This window comes from Colletotrichum gloeosporioides (genome assembly GCF_011800055.1).
Source record: "Colletotrichum gloeosporioides strain Lc1 chromosome Unknown consensus_32, whole genome shotgun sequence".
NCBI classification, from domain to species: Eukaryota; Fungi; Ascomycota; class Sordariomycetes; order Glomerellales; family Glomerellaceae; genus Colletotrichum; species Colletotrichum gloeosporioides.
In genome coordinates this window covers 161,426-178,942 of record NW_025544677.1, presented here as the reverse complement: position 1 = coordinate 178,942, position 17,517 = coordinate 161,426, and the positions used below count along the sequence as shown (strand labels likewise).

General features: G+C 50.8%; 6 protein-coding genes across 6 annotated transcripts; 4 read left to right on the top strand and 2 right to left on the bottom strand.

Annotated features, from left to right (window-relative positions):
* Positions 1–44: 44 nt before the first annotated feature.
* On the top strand, positions 45–2,326 carry GCG54_00007088 (uncharacterized protein; the record flags this gene model as incomplete). The annotated part of the gene is made up of 5 exons (XM_045407076.1): positions 45–64; positions 121–344; positions 404–848; positions 908–1,419; positions 1,491–2,326. 5 exons carry the CDS (start codon positions 45–47, stop codon positions 2,324–2,326), a joined length of 2,037 nt encoding a protein of 678 aa, XP_045265997.1.
* Positions 2,327–4,337: 2,011 nt separating this feature from the next.
* GCG54_00007087 (putative pectin lyase F-1) lies at positions 4,338–5,864 on the top strand (the record flags this gene model as incomplete). Its single annotated transcript, XM_045407075.1, has 2 exons — positions 4,338–4,862; positions 4,920–5,864. The coding sequence occupies 2 exons, from the start codon at positions 4,338–4,340 to the stop codon at positions 5,862–5,864; spliced, it is 1,470 nt and encodes a 489-aa protein (XP_045265996.1).
* Positions 5,865–7,131: 1,267 nt separating this feature from the next.
* Positions 7,132–8,215, top strand: GCG54_00007086 (Salicylate hydroxylase; the record flags this gene model as incomplete). Its single annotated transcript, XM_045407074.1, has 2 exons — positions 7,132–7,731; positions 7,787–8,215. 2 exons carry the CDS (start codon positions 7,132–7,134, stop codon positions 8,213–8,215), a joined length of 1,029 nt encoding a protein of 342 aa, XP_045265995.1.
* A 232-nt stretch (positions 8,216–8,447) lies between these two features.
* Positions 8,448–8,916, bottom strand: GCG54_00007085 (uncharacterized protein; the record flags this gene model as incomplete). The annotated part of the gene is made up of 3 exons (XM_045407073.1): positions 8,448–8,456; positions 8,583–8,693; positions 8,812–8,916. The coding sequence occupies 3 exons, from the start codon at positions 8,914–8,916 to the stop codon at positions 8,448–8,450; spliced, it is 225 nt and encodes a 74-aa protein (XP_045265994.1).
* Positions 8,917–10,452: 1,536 nt separating this feature from the next.
* Positions 10,453–11,500, bottom strand: GCG54_00007084 (uncharacterized protein; the record flags this gene model as incomplete). Its single annotated transcript, XM_045407072.1, is given in 2 exon segments — positions 10,453–10,792; positions 10,806–11,500. 2 exon segments carry the CDS (start codon positions 11,498–11,500, stop codon positions 10,453–10,455), a joined length of 1,035 nt encoding a protein of 344 aa, XP_045265993.1.
* Positions 11,501–12,916: 1,416 nt separating this feature from the next.
* On the top strand, positions 12,917–16,734 carry GCG54_00007083 (putative methyltransferase tdiE; the record flags this gene model as incomplete). The annotated part of the gene is made up of 13 exons (XM_045407071.1): positions 12,917–13,264; positions 13,319–13,351; positions 13,410–13,500; positions 13,565–13,606; positions 13,671–13,863; positions 13,916–14,053; positions 14,126–14,545; positions 15,499–15,587; positions 15,644–15,685; positions 15,733–15,922; positions 15,982–16,119; positions 16,227–16,646; positions 16,695–16,734. 13 exons carry the CDS (start codon positions 12,917–12,919, stop codon positions 16,732–16,734), a joined length of 2,184 nt encoding a protein of 727 aa, XP_045265992.1.
* Between the last annotated feature and the right edge of the window lie 783 nt (positions 16,735–17,517).

The following is a 17,517-nucleotide window of genomic DNA, read 5'->3' as shown; positions in this document are numbered from 1 at the left end:
AGACATCCTGGCTTACGCCCCCCCTGTTTGGGGCTCTGGACAACATGCGCTCGCATCATGGATGGTGGGCCCTCGCGTTGTCAACTGCTCAGCAAGCCAGCTTGCACTAACCTTGTGCAGCTTGACATGTCGACAGCGAAAGCTCAAGTGCGACGAAGCCAAGCCTACGTGCGGACAGTGTACGAAATCTGATAGAGAATGCATCTTTTCACAAGACACGAAGTTCCGCCATTTTGACGTTCAAGGTCTGCTTGGGCAAGGACAAGAGAAGACATTAGCAGGGCGTGCTGCAACTGAGGGACTGTTTGCCAAAGATCATGTTTGGATTGACATTCCCGGCGACCGTAAGTCCACCCTGGCTTCAACGGTGTAGTGGACGGAGAGGTTGCTGACCGGCCCCCAGTCACGTTTGTGAACATCGTAAACCCATACGAAGATGACACGACGGTTTTCGAAGACGAATTGCTATTTCGGAATGCTGATGATGGAATTACCTATACTCACGCCGACGATATCCCGCCGGCCCGGTGGGATAGCACCTTACCGACGCCCCCCTCACAAGATTCGGGAAGTCGGCTTGAACCAGACGCGGTGTCGCGGATAGATTGCGCTCAAGAGCCTCCGCGAGAACTTCAAAACACACCAGATATCTTGTTGAACGACAGTAACAACGAAACTTTCGAAAATGTATCTCCTGCAGAGAGGGGCCCTCCAAGCTCTGTTGTCTACACACCACCGATACTCGAACCAGACGATGATGTTCCTGTGGATGAAGGTATCAACGACCCAGAAACAAGTGTTCTTGGGCTTCAACTTCTCAGACATTTCCGAGAAGGTCCAGGGCAATGGTACTGCAAAGCTCATGAGTGAAGATAAGATAGAGTTAAGGACTAATTTGTGCAAACAGGATGGACCTCTTCGACACAAGTGCGCACTTCTCTTGCAAGATACCAATACGGGCAACAACAAGGCCCCTGCTCAAATCAGCCATCTGCGCCCTAGCAGCGAAGCATCTATCACGAACTCAAAGCAACAACTGCGAGAAACAATCTAGCCGCAGCGCTAGAGCGTCACTTAGCTCTCCGACTTCCAGGACACCAGATTGGCAATACCATGCCGTCCGATATTATCATCAAGCGATCCGCTGCCTGAAGCATGCCATTGCCCTCGGTGGGTGCGATGATACCCGAGATATGGATGGTGGTCGACACACCGATACCTTCGCTGCAGTTGCCATTCTGTGCATGTACGAGCTGATGAATGCTCCGGGCAATGCATGGAAGGCGCATCTGACAGCTCTACCGCTGTATTCCGCGTCAGATAATAACCTTACTGGTTGCTCACCAGTACCCATTCCACAGTCCCCAATCAAGGGGCCAATATTCTGGAGCTTGGCTAGGCAGGACTTTCTCTGTGCCTGTAAGTGTTTTTGGGAGAAACTTCCTTCTTGACGCAAAGAACAGAAAAACTAATCGAATGATTGACAATAGTCATCAGCGAGACGCAAACTCGTCTGAACCTCGACCATGTTCGGCTCTGGCAGAACTTTGGCCTAGCGACAGACGAAAACAGCCTTCTCCTTCCCTTCAGCCCCTTTTGCACTGCCGATATCCGTGCCTCGACCGACGTAGACGAAGACTCGAAAAGCAACGAGCTCCTCTGGCTCCTCGGAAAAGTCGTAAACTTCATCACCTCGGGAGACGGCATCAACCCGGAAGACTACTCCAGACCAGCGGGCCAACGCATGTCTCTTGGGGTCACACAAGAGCTGCTCCTCCAGCGATGGGAGAAGCTTGAGATGGAGCTTCAAAGATGGTACGAAAGCCTCCCACGGACATTTGCCCCGAGCGCCAGAACCAATTACACCACATCGACGGAGGGCGGAGAGAATGTCAAGGACATGGAGACGATATGGTACGACATACCCATGTGCGCAGCAACAATGCAGAGCTATCACATGGCCTGCATTTTGCTACTGGTTAATCGGCCGCAAGAGTCGACAGCGATCCGTTCGACAGTGTCAGCGCGCCTGAGGTCATACCGTCTCATCCAAAGGGAGGTCCTCCGACACGGCAAGGAGATATGCGGGATCAGCCTTTCAGATCCCCCAGATGCTGTCCGCATCCACTCCGTACAGCCACTATTTGTTGCGGGACAGTCGTTCCACGAGCGACCGGAGCAGGAGTTAGTTCTCAAGCTGCTCTCTGACATTGAAACGGAGCTGGGATGGGCCACAAACTATCAGGTCAGGAAGTTGACCGACGAATGGAAGGTGAATGAGGATGATTATGGAGAACCCTTGATGCGTAATGGTGTTCTATGTTAATACGACATCATGATAGATCTTGTTTTTAGCGTTTTCAATAGACGTCTGCCTCCTTAGCGTAGCCTTTGTCATCATATATGGTGGCTGAAGTACCAGACAACTATGTAGACTTTTGTGGTCTTGTCGAAAAGAAATCAGCTTTGCGGCACCAAGGCCTTGAGAAGTAATGGTCCTCACCGGAGGAGTCATAAACATACAAGCTATCCAAAGTGACGAGCAGTGGTGATGGTTAGAAACCAGTAAACCATTATATGTCCTTGCAAATGTTGGTAAGTCCTATGGTCGTAGTGTGGGTATTCTGCAAGTGATTGTGCAGCGTGAACCTACCATTTGAGGAGGCCCCCGCCGATTTGTTTTTGCAGTCTAGCCTCCCGACTGCGAGGATAGACCTGGACTCACTGTCTATAAATGGAACCGAAAAGGTTTTCTGTCACGGATAGGTGGAGAATATCCATCATTAACGAGAAGATCATGTTCCTTAGCTAGAGTCCCCGTGCGCAATGCCGATTGTCAAAAAGGCTTTCCGCTATTCTAGGGCAGCAAAGTTTATTGTCATCATACATCTAGGCCTTGCGTCCGCCGTTTGGCCGTAGATTTCTAAAGATTACGTCCTTCTCAACGTCCCTCGGTACTCTAGTCTTGGACTCTTCTAGCAGTTGTGTGATATTGACGGCTTTCATCTGACGCAGTTCTGGCAATATGGTGCAGGTGACGAAGATCATGCGTGGAGTTCGATACTTCTGACATCAGGACCTTGAAGCTACAAGGCTAGAACTGCCAGAGCTGCCATTCCTTTGGATTGGCAGAGGAAGCCTCAGTTCCTCACGTGGAGATTCTAAAGGACCTTTCCACTTTACATTCTGTTCCAACCAGACTCGCGTAATGAGCCATTACCGCACTTCCCCGCAACTCGATTGTGGCAGTCTCTGTTGGCTTTCATGAGATGAACGGGATACGATTCGCCAGGACGATATCGACCCACCCAGTCACAGGGCGCGGAGATGGGCTGGAACCAATCCTTGTCAGGGGCAGAAGCTGTTGGACGCAGGATTGGGAGGGAATGTAGGATTTCTGCTGATGAATGATGGATCAACAGGTTCAACCCAATAATCTTGAGACTACTGAATTGAGAACTTGAGGCTACTGAGACCAAAAGTTTACCTTTCATTCACGCTGCATCATACAAGGAGGCGCTCTGGCACGCCGCAGATATGCTCGTGATGGCATCATAATCATCAGCGTCAACCAGCACTTTGATTATTCAAAGAAGCAGCGCAGTCCTCGTACAGAACTGGAAAAACTAGCCGATCAGCCAATCACGAGGACGTGTTAGCGATCCCGAGCCTATGGATTACTGGCGGGGAATTAGGAAAGTATTAGCGGAGAGCCTCAGAGGCTAGAGGTCAGGCGTCATTGTTTCAAGTTGATTGAAGCTCGTGCTGCGTAGGCTTAGTATGAAGTCGGGATTATCCCGCTACCGTAGATAAAACCCGAGAAAGCAAACGTTGTTGCGTAGGTCCATCCTACTTGGGAAATCTGATCGCAGCGGATAGCTCCGGAGTTAGTTTCTCTCTTGCTCTCGCTCAAATGAAAGGGGTCGTTGATTGCATGCGCCAGTACGGGGCCTTGCCAGCTATGGCGAGTAAGAAACTGAAAATTAGGTGTTCCTGAATCCACCTACCCGCTGCCCAGAGTCTTGGCTCTCACTTTCGGCTTAGTTCACCAAACAGCCGCCCGGTTTTGGTAGTCTTGCCGCTGTGTGGGCCCTTGGCCACTTTATCGGATTCTGCTCGAGCCTCACTGTTTAGACTTGTTATTAAAGTACGAAGGTAGTTCTCGATGAACTGACCTGTTGGTTCTCTGTGTCAACCTCCTTTTCGACGTCTCTTCCCAGTGTTAACTTCAGCTTCGACTCAAGTTCGCGCCGGCGTGATCGAGTCATTCGTTTATCGACTTCACGCATCCGTTCTTTAACAAAAACCACATTCGTTCCACCCCACATTCCGCTACAATGCGTTTCTCAGCATCCGTGATCCTTGCTGCCGCTGCCGCCAGCACGGCCTCCGCTCAGTCGGTCGTCGGCACGGCGTACGGCTTTGCCACCGGCGTCACCGGCGGTGGCAGCGCTAAGGCTGCCACCCCGTCCTCCGCCGAAGAGCTGGCCGAGTGGCTCTCCGACGACACCGCCCGTACCATTGTTATCGACAAGGAGTACGACTTCACCGGCGAGTCGGCCTCTGGAGCGGGTTGCGACCGCAAGAGCTGCAGCTCCACCAACGGTGGACAGCTGTACCTTGGAGACCTGTCTTGCGGAACCAGCGACAACACCGTCGCTACTGTCACCTACGACGTCGCCGGCACCGAGCCTCTGGTTGTCGGAAGCAACAAGAGCATCATCGGCTCCAACGGCAAGGGTGTTCTCAACGGCAAGGGTCTTCGCATCCAGAAGAACGCCAAGAACGTCATCATCCAGGGCATCACCATCACCAACCTCAACCCCGGTGTTGTCTGGGGAGGTGATGCCATTGATCTCCAGGTAAAACTCTATTCGACTTCTCGAATCATTCTGTGTCGATTGCTAACATTCCTGTAGGGAGGCAACGATGGTGTCTGGATCGACCACAACAAGATCTCCCTGGTCGGCCGTCAGTTCATCGTCAGCCACTACGACGGCTCCCGCGCCACCATCTCCAACAACGAGTTCGACGGTGTCACCACCACCTCTGCCTCCTGCAACGGCAACCACTACTGGACCATGATGCTCAACGGTGACGGCGACCAGATGACCCTCGATCGCAACTACTGGCACGACGTCTCCGGCCGCGCCCCCAAGCTCGGCGAGAAGGGAACGTTCCAGGCGACCAACAACCTGTTCTCTAACATGAAGGGCCACTCCTTTGAGCTGTACTCCGGCACCGTCTCCCTGATCGAGGGTAACGCCTTCGAGTCCGTCGACACGCCCTACGATGGCGAGGCCTACTCCAACAGCTTCAACGTCCCCGACGCCTCGTCCGCCAGCTCTTGCACCTCCTCCATCGGCCGTGCTTGCCAGGTCAACAGCGTCGACTCCTCCAGCGGTACCTGGAAGGCTCTCAAGGAGACCACCGCCCTGTCCACCTTCTCCAAGCTCAAGGACTACCTCGTCGAGCCCGTCGCTGCCACCGGCGTCTCCGCCCTCGTCAAGGGCAGCGCTGGACCTGCCAACGTCGGCTCCTCCACGGCCGCCACCCCTACCACCGAGACCGAAGAGACTTCCACCGAGGAGACCGCGACCGAGGAGAGCTCCGCCGCCGCGACCACCCCTGCTGCCACCGAGGAGACCACCACCGAGGAGACCACCACCGAGGAGCCTGCTGCCGCGGATTCCGGTTCTTCTTCGACTGTTACTGCCCAGGCCTGGAGTCAATGCGGTGGCAGCGGCTGGACTGGCGCCACGACTTGCGCCGCCGGAACCTCTTGCGTCGTTCAGAACGAGTGGTACTCTCAGTGCCTCAGCTCCGCCGCCAGACGCAGCATGAAGTCGCTCCGTCGCATCTAATGCAGCGTCCTGGATATTCAATCTGAACATATTCTGAAGTCTTCAGGGCTTCTTGTAGATATGAATGAGTAACATCTGTAACATTAATCAACTACTATGAACATATCGGTTCCATTGAATCACATTTACTCATCGACGCGTTACAATGCTGCTTTTAATTGGTGACACTGATCTGGTCTGTCAACTACTTAACTGTCTAGTATCTTTTACAGGTCTGGCATGGCCGTCACTATACGAACATCTACAGCATCTCCGGCAAACATGATTCTGTCTCAATTCAGTGTCGCTAGGAATCCCAGAATAAGAGCAGAGCCCTTGCGGCTCAGTCACTGATTACTTGGGCTACACCATCACACCTAGAGTATAATAGCATGTAATATGCACTTAATGTCGATGTCGTGTCCGTCTGACCCCTCCTTAGATCTTACCACTACAGCCTCTTTGGAGGGGCTTTACCTATCATCAACATCGCTTTTCTTTTGCCAACACTTGTTCCCCTTCCACCGATGATCGAGGGGAACCTGTCAGTCGTTTGAGAGAGTCCAGCAGCGGAAACGAATGAATGATGGTTCCTAGGACTCATTTACCCAAAGTTCACTTGGCAGTACTTCTGTGCCAGTAATATAAGCATGCGCTGTTTTGGCCGTCGAATAGGGTAAGTGGCGACCTCTTATCATTCAAGCCAAACGTATTTTCAATGACAGAACTTGTGTTCAATGAGTCGCCTGGCCCGGATGACAAGTGCGACTCGTCTGCTGCAAAAGCCACTTTTATTGGACTGTGTAGCTAAGAGACCTGCATGAATAAATCTCCAGTGGAGAAATGGTACGATGCTCGTTGTGTTGGTTCGCTGCCATGGGTCGACGTAGCACCATGATGTATGGAGGTGACCCACGCCATGGATTGGAATCCTCTATTTGACCTGGAACCGATAAAGCTGTAATACCCCGCACTTTGTGCTTCAAAGATTTACACAAAACCACCAAAGCCAAAATCAGGTACTGAGAAAATCACCATAACAATCTGAAGCATGGGTGATAACTTCCAACCCCGTCGTGTGCGTGTAGGCATCGTGGGTGCCGGCATCGCCGGCTGTTGTCTATCAATCGGCCTCCTCAGCTACCCTCATCTTGACCTTCACCTATTTGAAGGATACCCCAACGTTCGATTCCGAGGGTTTGGCCTCGCTTTGCATGCGAATGCCATCAAATCCATGGATCTCATATAGCCAGAAATCAAGAAAGCGTACTTTAAGAAGTCCCACTTCATGGCCAACGAGGAAAATATGGAGATGGCAACCCAATTCTTTCTTTCTGCCGGGAAACATGCAGGAACTTTGGTGGCAGAACTGGGGAGAGCTAAAGGAAGAAGGACGGTCCATCGAGCACACTTCATCGAAGGACTCCTGGAAGACGAGGTCATGCCCAAGGCGCGACTGCATTTCGGCAAACGCTTAGTCGACCTCGAGGAGAATGCTATCACCAAAGAAGTCAAAGTCAGTTTCGAGGACGGCACAAATGACATTTTCGACGTCGTGTTCGGGGCCGAGGGAGCTTTCAGCCCAACCAGGAAATTCATCCTTGGGCCCGAACATCCGGCTACTAAGCCCGTCAACCACGATGAATGGCGGCAGTTTCATTCAGCAATCCCCATGACAGAGGCCAAACAAATCATTCCGCAGCATTGCATCGATAACGCCATCGGCCATTGCACCCCTTATGGATTCATCATAGGCATTCCAGTCGATCTCGGACAAACTTACAGCATAGGTTGCTTGCAAAGAGACACCAAATGCCCGCAAAAAGGGGCGCCATTCAACTCGGGTCTGTGGAAAGGGTTTCTACCAGAAATTGATGCCCTTATATCTGTAAGTATTCGTGGTGATACCATGAGCAAACGGATGACTGAGCCATGTGGATTAGGCCGTCGAGCAAAGCCACAATGAGGATTGGAGCTTGCAAGATCACGAGCATGCACCGACATATTATAAAGGACATGTAGCCATGCTTGGTGATGCCGCCCATGCAACCCTACCCCACGCAGGAAACGGAGCTGCCCAAGCCATCGAAGATTGCTCCATACTCGCAGGCATCTTCCATCGGCTGACATCGGTTGACGAGATTGAGCCAGGCTTGAGAGCCTTCGACGAGATTCGACGCCCGCGAAGTCAAAGAGTTGTGGATATCACGCGAGAGTTTGGCAGACTTTACAGCCAAGACGCAGACGAGATTGACTTAGATCACATGCGGGCTCAGATGAAAGAAGGTGGCATGTTCACAAATGGGGTAGACATGGACGCTCAAGTCAAAGACGCAGTTGAGGCCTTCGAAAGGTACAAGATGGAGTTATGAATTATGAAAACCTGAAAGTTCGGCTTGGAATACCATGCTTATGTCGTTACAATTCTCCCGTAACCCAAAGGCTTGTGAGATCCTAGGCGCCTCTAGCGCATGTTTGCCCTTTTCTATCGATAAATGCTGGCTAATCATCAAGTGCTGTCTGCGCTTCCAGTATGCATGAGACAAAATCGGGGAAACTTCCCCTCGAGATGGCGGTTGCTTAACAGGGTAACTGTCAAAGCAATTACGGACACTATGGCAAAATGTGAGAATGATAACGAGACCGAGGAAGGCATAGCTTACGCAGCGCACGAACTAGTTGGGGATGTGATTGTCAGTACTTGTTCGCTAGAGCACGCGCGGACAATTAGATACTTACACCGCTACCCAGGCATGAACTCAGAACAGGCGCAGTGCCGGCGCCGTTGGACGGGTTGACGCATACTTTCTCCGACCCAAAGTCCCCGTGTTGACTTCCAGGCTCTTCGCACTTCACACAATAATCAGTCAGATATTCTTTTAGTTAAAGGTACTATCGTACACAGTAGGTGTTGGTCTAGGACGGGTTAGCTTAGTAAAATCCTGATCAATCTTGCGAGTAGACTTACGTAGCCAGACGGACATGAGGCTCCAGCAGGCTTGCCCCATCCGGCGTTGCACCAAGCAGCATTGGAAGAGGCGGCAAAAGCCAAAAGAACAGCCAGGTACTTCATATTGATAAGACAACGACGGCACGTGAAGTTTAGGTCGGGGGATTTCAAGTAGCTGATGGCGGGGATATCGCGAGTTTGTTAAACGAGAGGAGTTCGAATAGGGCAGGAACATTCAGCTGTATGTAGTATTTGTAGGCTGAAGAATTGTCGGAGCATTCCAGGTGATGCATCGATTGTTAAACTCAATTAGATTGAAGTGGGGTGTTTGCGATGACAGCGACGCACTGTTGGCCCTTGCGGTTCGTCACCTTGTCGTCGATAAAGCCTGGAACATCGAGGTGAACGAGAGCCGCGTATTCGGGCTCCTTGTCAATCATCGATATCACGCAACAAGTCGGTGCTGACCGCTATGCTTGGGCCAGTGTGTCACATGGCATGAAAGTTTGACATATTAAATCTAAAGTGATCTTCAAACTTTGCCTGCCTTATCCCTCCATCTTTTGCTGTCTCGTAGTTGCGCCAAGATTTCACGTTCCTTAATGGGCGTTCTAATCTCACCTGTGGACCCTACGAGTCACGACTCGTGACTACCGGACTTTGTCAATGCTTCTTATGCCGGCTTTCCGCCGTTGCCATTAGGGACTGCCTTGAAACCCCGAGAGGCCGCCGCTACATGACAAAACCGAAAATAGCCCCTGTTTGTGTGTCGGTCGAACCATTCGGCGCAAAGTAACCACGCCTGTTTAAAATAGTGACTTGGCGAGGGCTCCGGTCTATGAATATGTTGTCCTGAAAACAAACACAAGACGAGGCAGAAGAAGCCCAGTCGACCAAGTCACCACTTTGGCAACATAGGTACCTGTGGGATGATGATCGAAACCGCCTTGCAAGCACAGGGAGTACGAATACCGGACTCTTGGCAGGCCCCGGTCCTAGCGAAGTCTCTGACCGCAGCAGTAAATTTGGCCAGGGCTCCGATTTAATTTATACCAGCCGTTGTTTTCATCTCGGCCACACATTTGTTCTGCGCCGTGAGGTTCTTTGACACCCAGCAAGTTTCTGGCTCTGCTGGTGCTTCAAACAGTGTGCAAGCTATCTACTGCATCGAATTCTATCTCGACTACCATGCGATCTTTCGAACAACGACCGCAGGCGAAGGTATCGTCGGCGAAGTTGTTCATGGATGATGGGGGCCAATCTTTCGCAACAGACGGTAAAAACAGTCATAAACCAAGTTCCAGCTCTAGCAACGACAAATCCAACTGACACATTACAGGCGACAATGGATACGTGGAATGCCCCAGGAATTACATCTGCAAACATCGGAGACCATACTATCAGCCCTAAAGCGTATAAGAATATGGAGGCTTCCAACCATCGTAAAAAGATTCCGACTTCTATCGCAAAATCCATGATCCCTCTCTCGCCTGTGTCTTCTTATGAGCCCCAGACTCAGTCTACGGTGCGTTTACCTTAGGATTGTAGCTTACGTCTTCATCATGGCGCCGTGGAGAGTTACACGGCTGGGTTCGGGGAGGTTGGGATGGGTCTGGGATGTTTCTCGAATGCTGCTCATGGGTTGCGATTGTGGCTGCATCACATTGGTTTGTCTAAGTTCGACAACGCATTAAAGAAGCACTTACACGAAGAAGCAACCCAAGCAGACAAGAACAGAATACAAACAAGAATCAACAGTATCACTTGACCGAAGTTTGCGTCCATCCGGTGCGTCAGATCTGTATCCAAGTAGAATTTCCAGAAATTGCCCATTCCGAAGACAAAGTAGAAACCTAGCCAGATTATTTCCCAGAGAAAGCTGGTGGAAATTAACTCAGTCCATATGTCTAACGCCAAGATCCAACGGTCCACAGTAGGATCGTCCTTGCTGATACGAAGTTCTTCAAGGCTCAAGCAATGATTCCATCGTGGGCGCGAACTCGTTATTGTACTTGTTTTCAGCTAGCTCTCCCAGCAGTCGTTGCAGAGACCATCGAGACCAGTAGTGGTAGTCCGCCCGGGCATCTTTGTGATAAAGTTCAAGGAACCGCCTCGAATAGCCGAGGACTATAACCAAGACGAGGACCGTCTGAATCAAAAGTACCACAACCTCGTCTGAAAGCGCGACGTAGTGAGGCCGGTCAGGGTCGATGAATTTGAAAAGTTGTTTTGCGCATTTGACTGAGATGTGGCGATTGAATCTGAAGGTAACTGATTCAGATATCGTCATGCATATTATCAAAAGCACTGGTAGTACGGCCACCACACATACTCGGAATGTCCTCAGGCTCTCGTAACCGTCGAAATGCTCGCGCAGGAGAGAGATTGTACAAATATGTACAATGCAAGAGAAGTACCCGAGTCTGGTCGCGATCTGAAAGGAGAAAACCGAGAACTTTTCACTCAGGTTGTTGTTGAACGTCATGAACATGGTAACGATCGTGAGGGTTACACCGGTAGTGAGTTGCTGATCGCTCATACCAAGCATGAACGGTTCAAAGGCCCGGATTCTCTTGAGTCTGGTGACGTCTTCGGGACTGCTGTGGTCATCGTAGCACGAAAAGAACCAACGCAAGTTTTGGCGAAAGGCCTCGTCAATTGAGTTACTGTCGATTGATCCAGACAGCCAGTCAAAGATATACGCCATCGTAATCGCAAAAAGTTTAAAGATGATGGATATCATAAATGAGACTTCGACCTACTGAGCTACAGCAAATCCGTCTAATATCGCCCTCGTGGCTGACGTCAAGTCATCATACTCCCAGGCCTGTGACATCTGGATCTTTGCACAGCCGGTTGGCTACGAGTTAGTCTGTTCCCTTAGCCATACCACTACTGGGAATGGTGTTCAAAGATACAATGAAGGTTGATCGGCATAATACCTCATGAACATCCAATGCATATGTTGTGAAGGAAACAAGGTTGGGGGGACGTAGGGGGCTTGAATCTATCTCAATCATCAACGCGCATCGCGTCGCCTACTAATTACAAGTGAGGCAAACCGCGGTCGCCCCGCCACGAGAAGGCAGCTCCAATTGACAGTGAGACACGCAGGCTGGCGTGAAGACAATGCCTGACAGTGCTGGCAAACTGCCACATCTTCATAGTTTTCGACTGGACATGGATTTTAAACAGGCTATTGGAGATTATTATCGATCTTATCAGTGCCGCCCGACACTGAAGTGAACACCTGATTATGAGCTCAGCCACCATACGTACCATGTCCTCAACTGACGAGTGTTAGAATGGGCTCTTCCAGAGCGACCAGAGACAAAGGCGCTAGCCGGTGTGTTTAGTGGGGTTTCAACTCGGCTATTGTTGACGCCATAGGCATTCGCACAGCGTGGGTGTGATTGGACTCTTCGGTGCAAGTCTTATTTCCGGGGTACCGGAAAACAAACCAAACCAAAGGGTATTTGGGACCCGTGGCGTGCCGAGGAATCCGCCTTTTGCAGCTTGATCTTGCCATTCTCTTTCACCAAGTACCCTCATGGGTCTTTGGATCTCGCCTGGGGAAATTCAAACTTGAATTAGCGGTCGAGAAAACGTTCGGTTCCGTAGCACAGGAAGAGTCGGGCTTGCGAGTCTCGCTGGGTACGGATACTACGGAGACGTGATCAAAGAGGCTAATGCTCTCGCCAAACTAATGCAACGGCTCACGGGTTCACCTGAGCCGTTGCCAGCTTGATTGGCTAGGTATTCGAGGTCGTAATGCGAACCGAAGGGTCCTGCGGTTTTGGGTTTGGTGCGTCTTGTTTGAGAAAACAGTACCAACAACAGGCGGCACCAGGCCCACGTACTCCTGAACAACACCTATCGTTGCAGAGCTGCATCCTTGTGATACGTGGAACGCAGTTCTGCTTGGGGAAACCATCTCCGCTGACGGGGGAGCAACGCGCATTTGGCGACGATGTGCAAACAGCCAAGGGAGGGGTAAGCCGACCCATCTTACAGGACCGACAGATAAAAACCAACACGGATCGCATGCCAACGCAGAGAGAGAGCAGGCTTTTCACGCACCTGTAACTCTCTCGACAAATACAGCCGGATTCAACTCTCAAGAATGTCGGCCGTAGGACCCACCAACGCCGCGCCTGCGGTGGACCGCGAGGAGGAGACTGTTCCGGCCGCAACACCGACCAACGCTGCCGCAACGCCAGGCCGAGAGGACGACGCGGTCCCGGCCGCAACACCGACCAACGCTGCCGCGACGCCTGGTCGCGAGGAAGAAGCGGCGCCTGTCGCAACACCCGCCAACGCTGCTGCAACCGAGGAAGAAGCGGTTTCTGTCGCAACACCCGCCACCGTTGCTGCGACGCCTGGTCGTGAGGAAGAAGCTTCTCCGGTCGCAACACCCACCAACGCCGCGCCTGCGCTGGATCATGAAGAACAAATTGTCCCCGATGAAAATGTAGGCCTGCTAGACCTAATTGCATGAATGTCTACTAATTTCATCTGCCAATAGCCCTTCGATGACACTGCATCCGAAAGAGGAGAAGTGAGATAAGCCTGTTTATTACGGTGATAGCAGGAAGCATGTGCTTACCAACTATTAGAGTACGAGCGAGTCCACCCAAAGTGTTACAGCCTCAATCTTCAACTACCGTCAAGAAAACGGGAGAACCTACCACGCCTACAAAGACGGCAGTGAGTTCAAATGCCAAGCATCTTGACCAATGATAGGAAATCAGATTGATACTGACTCCCGCAGAATACACCCTGCCTAACGATGAGAGGGAAATCGACCGACTGGGTAAGCCACCGCCTCTGACATTCTGTGCCAAGCTGTGATGATGTACAGCTGACCGTCAAATAAGATTTACAACACAATCTTTTCCTCATCACGTTCGATGACCGACTTGGAAACGCGCCGCCCAACGATCCGGGTGCTAAGGTGGGACGCGTGCTCGACGTAGGCACCGGCACCGGCATCTGGGCATGTGAGTTTGGCGACGAGCACCCGGAGGCGGAAGTGCTCGGTTTTGATCTCTCCGCTACATTCCCATCATTGTAAGCTCCGTATCCTTGTGGGAGGAAGGCCTGTTTCTCACCCGCGAAATAGTACTCCACCCAACGTTAAATTTGAGGTGGATGACTTGGAGGAACCCTGGATCTATTCACGGAAGTTCGACTACATTCACAGCAGAATGATGAACGGCTGTATCGCAGACTGGGATGCCTACGCGAGAAAGTGTTTTGAGTAAGAAGACGATCTTGACTTGCCCTTTGGGGAACATCCATTTACCGAACGTCGGCCGCTGATTTTCCGCAGCAATCTCAACCCCGGCGGATGGCTCGAAATCAACGAGATCTCTTTGATGCCGAAAAGCGATGACGGCACTCTCAAGGACGACGCCATGATCTTCAAAATGGCCAAGCTGGTGAGAGAGGCAACTATCCAATTTGGCCGCGTCGCCACCGACATGGAGGACATTAAGGAGGTCCTGATCCGAGCGGGCTATGTTGATGTTAGAGTCCTGAAGTTTAAGTGGCCCACGAATATGTGGCCCAAGGATGCGAGATACAAGGAGATTGCCAAGTGGTCTCAGGAAAATATCTTGGCAGGCTGGGAGCCGTTATGCCTGGCGACAATCACCAGAGCCCACGGCTGGACGAAGGAGGAGGTACTGGTTGGGACCATGCACTGCCGCAATGAGTTCAACGACAGGAGCATTCACGCGTATTATCCCGTGTAAGTTTTCCAGGCCCAGCCGTGTTCTTACTTTATATACTGACCATGTGTAGGTACTCAGCTTTTGGCAGGAAGCCAACTGAAGCAGAGGTCGCAGCGACCCCCTAGTTAACACGGGCTAATTGATAATGGCTCCTAGTTCTCGACCGCAAGTTAGTGGTATTTGTTTAGACTTTTCATCTTGAATATAACTTTTCATAAACATCATTACGAGCAATAATTGTCCGCTCAACGACTGTAACGATAACATACGTGGCGAACCGGGAGGCTCGGCTTCATGGAAGCATCACGGACGGGTGCGATGGACTTCGTTCATAAGATAGTGCAAGTTTAAAATATTTGTGCACCAACGCGTTGAAGGTTGGCCGTGTGATTGCATGTACATGCACCAACATGGATCGCGAAGTGGAGGGTTCTGTTGTTTGTGTGGGCGCTTAGTGGTTCGACAAAGGCAGGGGCACCACCAACAGCATATAGACCACCCTGGCCCGATACTCGCAGACCTATCATCGCCGAGCCACTGCACACTCATGCATGGATTTGTCGCTCAATAAGGAAGCCAAGTCCGACGAGTGGGTTCATGGGTATCTCGGGACAAACAACCGTCATAATCACGGAGGCGCTTGTTGGACCAGGACGGATAAATATCGCGAACAAACGTCTCCCAGACACCGCGACACATCATTCGACCATCAAAAGTCCAGTTTCTTGACGTTTCGCCGTCTTTCAGTGCCCGAAATGTCTTCGAATCGAATTAGAGCGGAAACGTTCGACCCCGGTGTGGTAATTGAGGCAGACGACGAGGTATTGCTTTGCCTCCTGCTGCTACGACCGCTTGCTAACCATCGCATCACTTCAGCCTGATTTCGACGACACAGAGTCTATCAACGCGCCAGTAAGAGATTACGACTGCAGCTTCATGTTGCAATATTGTTGCTGATAGATGAGTAGAGCGTCTCGTCGTCAAATGTGAGTCTTGCCGCGGATGTCATGGACTATCGAATGGAGAATGGAAGGACATACCATGGGTATAAAGAAGGCAGTAGGTCTTAGCTTCTGAAGCAGAATCATTGACGGACCTGTTAACCATTGATGCAGAATACAACCTGCCTAACGATGAGACGGAGAACGACAGGCTTGGTGAGTACTCGCAAAGCTTTGAGACGTGGATTCTGACAGTGAGGAAGAGCTCCAGCATAACCTGTTCTTGCTCACTTTTAACGACCAACTGGGCAACGCTCCCCCAAATAACAAGGATGCCAAAGTTGGGCGAGTCTTGGATATCGGAACAGGAACAGGTCTCTGGGCTGTCGATTTCGGCGACGAACATCCGGAGGCTGAAGTCCTTGGCGTTGACCTTTCAGCCACATTCATTAAGTCAAGCTGTCTGGTCCGGCCAGTTGATGATTACATCGCTAACTCAAAACTGATTGCAGCCCACCGCCTAACGTCAGCTTTGAGGTTGATGATATTGAAGAGCCTTGGACGTACTTTCTAAAGTTCGACTACATCCACAGCAGAATGATGAATGGCTGTATTAATGACTGGGAGGAATACGCTGCGAAGTGCTTCGAGTATGTATCTGTCCATGTGCTTTTTCAAAAAAAAACCAAACTCTCTCCTTTGTGATATTATATCCATGTATCTTTGGACAAACGTTCAGGCTAATTGGGTCACGTAGCAACCTCAGCCCCGGTGGATGGGTTGAGTTCATCGAAACTCCTCTCAAGCCCCAGAGCGACGATGGTACGCTCCCGGAAGATGCACAGATTCTGGTGATTGCAGATCTCATTCAGGAGGCTTCAGAAAAGGCCGGACGACCCACTATGAAACCGGACAAGTTTCAAAGCATATTGAGTAGGGCTGGGTTTGTCGATATCAAAGTGCTAAAATACAAGTGGCCCACAAATGCGTGGCCGAGGACGAGGAGATTCAAGGAAATTGGCACATGGAGCCACGAGAATATTGTATCTGGTTGGGATGGCCTCTGCTTGACAATATTGACGAGGGCATATGGGTGGACAAAAGAAGAGGTAGATGTCTCCAACGAGTTGTGCCGAAGAGAGTTCATGGATAAGACCATTCATGCATACTGGCCACTGTAAGTGCTTGGACATGATCATTATTCAACCCTTCTAACTGTGCTTAGGTACTCGGTGTATGGTCGGAAGCCTTTGGATGCGGAGTAGTCGTCATGACCAAGTGTTAAGAGGGAGAATGTAATGTTCTATTTTGCAAGGATTCGGTTTGACGACAAGAAGATAGATGCATACTGGTCACCATGGGCCTTGGCAGCATCGTATGTGGTGATCCATGTTGACCATGTTTAGAGCTTCCATTTACGTTACCTTAAAAGGATGTTTCTGAATAGTGGCATTAGGGTTGAGTGGATCAGTTTTTGGATATGTCCCACTTGTCGATTTCTTGTGATTACCATGGTATTATAACAACGTCGCTGCCAGTGCTGCGGAAACTGACCAATGTATTACGAGTTGCAGTTTCTGGTTCTTTCATGGCGTGGAAGTAATTTTTGGTGATGAAGAACCGGAAATGCAGGTGATGTAAGAAACTATTACTTAAGGTGGCCGCAGCAACACTGCCCATAGTAGCAGGTAGGCTTGTGGGGGCAGCCTCTGTCGATCACACCGCTCTACAGCCACCAAAAGAAAGCCGTCTCATCGCATTCAGGCGGTGCAATTGACTCACCTGATGAATGCAACATCGCTCTCACCTCAAAACATTGTGGCTGAACGGACTCTTGGACCTCAACCTTGACCTACGTCGCGATCTTCGCCAGGCGCCCTTGTTCATCTCTGAGACCGTCTCATAGATCAACAACGGCTTAATGGGAAAATTCAGTTGAACGCATGCGTCGCTCCACTGACTGTCCCTCCGACGTCAGTCTTCATCGATCTTTCTCTATGGATCTGATTGATCATGTCACAGGGCACTTGTGGCGTCCATCCATAGAA